Genomic DNA, 6,603 nt, shown 5'->3' with positions numbered 1-6,603 from the left:
GGTAAACAGGATACGTGCTCTTGACGTTCCTGTGTACCGCGCATGCGCGAAGTCCAACACGTCACCAGCTCTGACAATCGGCGCACGCGCAGTAAACATTGAAGCTGTGGAGCGGCTTCAATTGTGAACTGCGCATGCGCCGAAAACGACCGTCACGGCGCCTGCGCGGGATCCGGCGAGAAGAGAGAAGACGAAGACGAAGAAGACCCGGCGTCAATCAAGTGTCGGAGGCGGGGAGAAGGCTGGACTTCGGGCCGGCGGCGCTCATTACCATAATGGGCGCGAGAAGAAGATTCGGCGATTTCTCCGTGTCAACAACGAGATCCGGGACGGGACCGGGAGCGATATGGTAAGTATATTGACCTTTATGTGACTGTTTGTCTGTTTATAACGGGGGCCACGGGGTGAATGGTTCCCTTTAAGCCCGTTATAAGAAAGGGTAAAGTCAAAAAAGGAAACCAAACCAAAACCAAGCTTCCCACAAAAACTAACATAGTGGGCAAGAAGAGCATTATTAAAAGATTTAACACAGACTGTATTAAACAAAAATACTGTAGGTGGAAGTGATGGTGGGTGTGCTTAACCCCTTAATGACTGAGCCAATTTTCGCTTTTGCACTATTGTTTTTCCTCCTTGTGTTTAAAGGTCATATGGCCTTCATTCTTTCAACCTACAGACCTATATGAGGTCTTATTTTTTGTGACACCAACTGAACTTTGTAATGGCACACTTAATGTTTTCATAAAATATGCTGCAAAACCAAAAAAAGTCAGTACAATACAATAATAGGCAATTTATATAACTTTAATTTTATTTTAATACTTTTATCATTTAAAAAAAAAAAGTTTTAATTTTTTAAATGTGTCTGACATTGCTCTATTCTAATCCCTACAATGTTCTTCATTTTTGTCTATGGGGTTGTGTGAGGGGTAATTTTTTTTAAGCCATAATCTGAATTTTTTATCGGTACCTCACTTGCTTATGGCTGGAATTTAGGAAATCTGCCACAGCAGTTGTTGTAATAAAACCAGAAGTGGATCCAACAGAAAAAAGAAGTTCAAGTCCTCCCTTTATATTTGCCATCTTCACTTGAATACACTTCTGGCTTTGGCACAGAAATGGCAGTTGCAGTTTTCCCTAAAAAACTGCCATGTGACTCTTTGTTCAGTGTTTATTTTTTTTCTAAATAAGAAGTGACAAAAAATCAAACATTTTTGCACTTTTGGCGGATAAGATCAGGAATCTGATATTGCATGCAGCAACAACAGATGTTTGTTTGTTTTTGTCATATTTTTTTTATATTTAAATAGGAGAAGAGGTGTTAGCAAGAGGTTTATTACAGGATGGGATGTGTATTAAACATTGTTTTGTTTTTTTATTTTTTTAAACTTATTTGAAGTCCCCCTAGAGGACTATGAGCATTAGGGTATATTCACACAGGCGGGCTCGCAGCGAAATTCTCGCTGCGAGCCCGGCAGGTCCTGTCAGTTCCCATAAACTACATACTTGCTGCGGTCTAAACGACCGCAGCGAGTATGTAATTATACCGCGCTTAACCCCTTCTACTCCCGCCGGCTCCCCCGCTGTAAGCAGCATACATTACCTGTCCTTGCTGCACGGGTCCGGCGTCCTGCTCTCCCGCCCGGCCAATCAGTGGCTGCGGCTGGGCAACACACTAATTGGCCGGACGGGAGAGCAGGACGCCGGACCCGTGCAGCGAGGACAGGTAATGTATGCTGCTTACAGCCGGCGGGAGTAGAAGGGGTTAAGCGCGGTATAATTACATACTCGCTGCGGTCGTTTAGACCGCAGCAAGTATGTAGTTTATGGGAACTGACAGGACCTGCCGGGCTCGCAGCGAGAATCTCGCTGCGAGCCCGCCCGTGTGAATATACCCTAACACTGATTGCTTATATAATTAATGCAGTAAATATGTACTGAATTGATCCATCATATCAGTGCTCAGAGCAGCATTCAGATCAGTACTTTAAGTTCAGAGGCTGGTATTGAGGCCCACCTGGGCACAGATGTTATGGGTAGTCTTCTAAAGTAAAAAAAAAAGGTCATTAAGCGTTATGTATGGAGGACTGAAAAAACCCTTTAATGTATGTCATTTCAACGGATTGTCCTTTTTACCTCTGCTTGGGAGCTCTTACTTCATATACTTAAGTACAACACTTAAAGGGGATATCCATTTGGAAAAAAAAGTTTACATGTTATCGGTGTTGGCATGAAAAAAAACAAAACTAATACTCACCTACCTGGGTCCCCCACAGCTCCCTCTGCATTGTCATCTGGTCCTCTGTTCACCATGCTGCTTCCTCCTTTCAGAGAAAGACATATCACTCTTCTTCCTACATCTGCTGAGAAGGCCATCATTGGCAAGACAAGTGGGGAACCAAGTGATGTTACAGGGGGAGCTGTAGGGGAATCAAATAGGTATTTTCTTTATTTTTTATTTTTTTTATTTTGCATTATTTTCTTTTGCTATCCAAATAAGCCCTTTATTTTTCCAAACCTTAACTAATTTGTCAATGAAAAGTGAACACCTATATGGAATATTTATGACACATTTCATCTACCACGGAAAATATGTATTCTTGGCATATATAAAATAAAAAGACAAAAAAATTGTTCTCAGTGAGAAAAGAAGGTTTGCAAAAACATATACATCTACAATAAATCATAAGAAAATGTAAAGTAAATTTTTATTCTGTTTATTAAGGAGAAAATTTTAATATGTGCATTGCTAATAGGCAAACAATGGTGATTGCATGGTTTTGTTTGGTAGATAATGATTTTGCAGTTGGATGTAAGAGATGGCTGACGGTCATAATAAAGCAGCTTGGAGACATGTTGAAGTTTGATGAGAACTCATCATATTCTTTTTTGAAAGAAACTACATTGATAGCAGCTCAGTACCATTATGTTCATTCCATCTGCCATATCCTTTTCAATGTAAAACCTAAGAGACTTCACTTTTTAGCACCATGTACAAATACCCACCTCCTACAGCTTGACCATAATTCAACTGGGCTTAATAAAACAAGAGAAAATAATGAATTACACAAAAAGTTTGTTTAAGACAGGACATTTAAATATCTATGTAAAAAGAGATAAAATTAACACATTTAGAAAAGCGAAAATCGATATAACTGAAAAGAATATAAAATTACAAAAGTAACACATTGAAAAATACAATACAACAAAAGCCTTTTGCTGGATTGAGGCATCTGTCTACTTCGGTTGTGATTAATAAATGCATTGGTCCAAGCACATTGTAGGAAGAAATGAAAGGTCAATTGAAATGACTGCATGAGGTTTCAGAGGGAAAACCTCACTTCTTAGTCACGCTTACAAAACTGGGTGTAACTGCTCCCACCACACAAAAAATGCTTATATCATGCAAATAGTCTTCACTGGGATTTAAAAGCCGACATCAAGAACAGAATATATTTCCACCATGATGTTATGCAGTACTGTGGTCAGTCTTATAGCAGATCTCCACAAACTCTGTCCAGTAGACCTTTTATATAAGATTATGACTGTTGCATCCTAATGTAGGGCTTCATCTGTGTACAGTAATATTAAAAGGCAGCCACACTGACTAATACCCTCTCAATGATGTGGCGTCTGGACCCACCAAACGTTGATGGAAGGTTTTATCCAATGTCTCCTTTCATCATGACATAGCTGTACATCTGCAAGACTGGCAGCCATAAAGAGACCTCCGTGTTTACAGTGTAAAAGTAAGCTATTCTCCTGGAGAAACAGCAATATCTTGTATGTGCTTTAAATATTGATTTACTCGTCCATTTATCCTTCAGTGTTCCCTTTACATTGACAAGTGCACTCTTCATGGTGCTCCAAAGCCACGTCCGTCAGTGACTTCTGTAGTGTTTTTAAACCAGTCCTTTGCTTAACCTGTAAAACCTATATTAAAGAAACAAAGTGACAGATTAACAATATTGCTAGAAAGATTTTGTAATGCTTATAGTATCAGTAGTACATGAACATATTTACCCTTCTCACTAAGACAACCCTACTGCATTTAGATTTCAGCTCTAAAGCAGGCAGGAAAGTAAATAAAGCTCAAAACTATAACATGCTGCAACTCTCACCACTAGAGAAATTGTTAAGCTTTTTATTCAGATTGAAGCTGTAAAATGGTATATGTGCTCTTTAATTTTCCTACATAAAATGAAACCACTTTAAAGGACAACTCCCATGAAAAACTTTTCCCCAGCAATTAACGCACATTACAAAGTTATATAACACTGTAATATACTTCAATCACCTATCTGTCCTCCTTCCCTATCTTTTCCCCCCTCAACCCCCCACCAGGAAGTGTAAGAAACTCCTTCATACCTAATTACTGTCGTCACCAGGCTCCTCTATCAGCTCCTTCTAGTGACGATGTGTCATCAGCAGGAGGGCTGGTCTAGGTCCTGTTACACCAGCCTCCCCCTCCCCTGCCTGGTCAGGTGACTCAGCTTGCTCAGCTCCCATTGGCTGACCAACTGTAAGCCATCTGACATTCTGCAACTCAATAATGACTCGTGACTGACTCCCGACACATAACCAGCTACAGGACCCCCTCCCCCATACTCCCTCCTGCTGCCGAGTGGGCTGAGTGAGTCATGTCACTTGCTTATCTTTCTCCTCACTCCCGGCATGTCAGCTACACAGACCCCGTCTTATCTCTCCCCTGCTGCCCTGACCTAATCCTGCAGAATGTACACTACAGTGAAGTGAAAGTATTTGTGTGCAGCTTCAGTGTGACTGAAGAGAGCGAGAGAGTGGGTCATGTTTAGTGTATGATGGGAGTTGTAGTGAATGGAGGGGCAGGCACTTGCAGTGTCACAGCAGGGGGCTGGCTTGTCACAGCAGCCAAAGTGCATCATGGGAAGCTGAAACCAGGAAGCAAGGAAGAAATGAAGAACAAGACTAGAAATCAGAAGGTACACAGATGGTGGAAAATTCAAACAGTGACAGCTCAGGAGGGATGATAAGTATAAAAGCTATGTTTCTGATTGTTTTTTGTTTTTTTTCTTAGCGTGGGAGTTGTCCTTTAACTGTTAATAGTATGTTGAAAATAAAATCAGTTATACCTCATGATACTTCTTGGTAACTTTTGTTGGGGTGCACTGGCATTCACTGCAACTGAGGCTGCAGCAGCCACAGTTCCCCCCACATCGCTTCACCAGGAGGCAACTTGGCCAAAATATGGCATCTGTCCTTTTTAACTCTTCCCGCAAAGACACAGAGAAGTTACGTGGTGTGCAGCTGTACAACCTCACTTCATCTCTCATAATACTCAGGTCAAGCACTAGTGGGACAAGAAAAAAAAAAATACAAATATTGTGAGTGAACTCCAATCAATAAAATCCTAACTGCAAAACTCCAAAGTCCCGTTCCCATTAAGGGTACCATCACACATACTTTATCTGCTGCAGGTTTGATGGTACCAATTTAACCAATATTTTTTTGTTTTTGTTTTTAACTCGTTTTTATTAGGAGAAGCAAAATGTATACAAAACATGGATGCTCATACACAATCAGGTTTAAAACAAAAAGGGAGAAAAACATACAAAACAATGGTTATTGCAGTGCCAATATTAATAAATTGCTGAAATCTGCAGCATCAAATCTACAGGGTGAAATAAACTGCAGAGTAAGTATGAACATACTCTTAGTGTAGCTTCTTTCGATTTGTGAATAAGAAATCTTTTGTACATATTGTTTTTCTACCACAGAATTCACTGTTGTTATGCATACATAAAAATACAGCCATTTGCAGTCACATGTATGTTTTATATAGTATATTAAAGGGGTTATCCAGCAAAAATAAATTTCTTTCAAATCAACTGGTTTCAGAAAGTTGTATAGATTTGTAATTTACTTCTATTTAAAAATGTAAAGTCTTCCAATACTTATCAGCTGCTGTATGTCCAGATAACGTTCCTGTCTCCTTTCTCTCCATGTCGTATTTTATAGTTCTCCCTTTTCTGAGCAGCTGGCACTGCCCTTCATAAGACCCACATGACCCAAATTGGCAGTATATACCTGTGCTCTCATGTCAGTACCTTATGTCTATCCCATTCTGTCTGCAGCAGTGGTGGTGAGTGCAATACCATATTCATACTTGTGTTGTTTGGGGGCAGCCCCCCCTGCCGGTGGTGCTGGCTGGGTTTTGGTGGGGCATTTTGGGTTTGGTCCTGTGACATTGGGGTTGCAGGGCCATTCCATGGCCTCCCTTCCCTGCACGTGTCCGCTTTGCGGGGGGGGGGGGGGGGCGTTCGCGTTAGCGTAGGGACCCGTGTGAGCTAGGGGACATGTACGTGGTACATGGGGCAATATGGTTTGATCAAATTATTTACTAACATCCTGGCATTGGTTTTTAAAAATAGCCTAGTGCCATTAGTATCAGCCATAGGTGGGATGTGCAGCCGCTCCTTTCTCTCCATGTCGTAGGAAACATTTTAGTACCACTGGAAAAAGTAAACTTTGGTAAATTTAGAATTGTTTTGTTACTTTTAAGGTAAAGTTGGCTACATCTGTAAAAGTCAGAAAACTCTCCTTTTAGTACATGTACAAATTGTT

At 40.7% G+C, this 6,603-nt stretch overlaps 1 protein-coding gene across 1 annotated transcript in view; it reads right to left on the bottom strand.

Moving 5' to 3' along the window:
- Positions 1-2,716: 2,716 nt before the first annotated feature.
- The window catches only part of PDGFC (platelet derived growth factor C), a 234,467-nt gene continuing 230,580 nt past the window's right edge, over positions 2,717-6,603 (bottom strand). Inside the window, exons 5-6 of the mRNA XM_069977860.1 lie at positions 5,112-5,329; positions 2,717-3,933 (exon numbers count right to left, since the gene is read on the bottom strand). Of these exons, the coding sequence (XP_069833961.1) occupies positions 3,817-3,933; positions 5,112-5,329 (335 nt within the window). The 3' untranslated portion in view covers positions 2,717-3,816. The remainder of the gene's footprint in view (positions 3,934-5,111; positions 5,330-6,603) is intronic.

The sequence above is a fragment of the Dendropsophus ebraccatus genome, chromosome 7 (genome assembly GCF_027789765.1).
Source record: "Dendropsophus ebraccatus isolate aDenEbr1 chromosome 7, aDenEbr1.pat, whole genome shotgun sequence".
In the NCBI taxonomy this organism is placed as follows: Eukaryota; Metazoa; Chordata; class Amphibia; order Anura; family Hylidae; genus Dendropsophus; species Dendropsophus ebraccatus.
The sequence above is the reverse complement of the archived record's forward strand: the minus strand, read 5'-3'. Positions and strand labels throughout refer to the sequence as shown.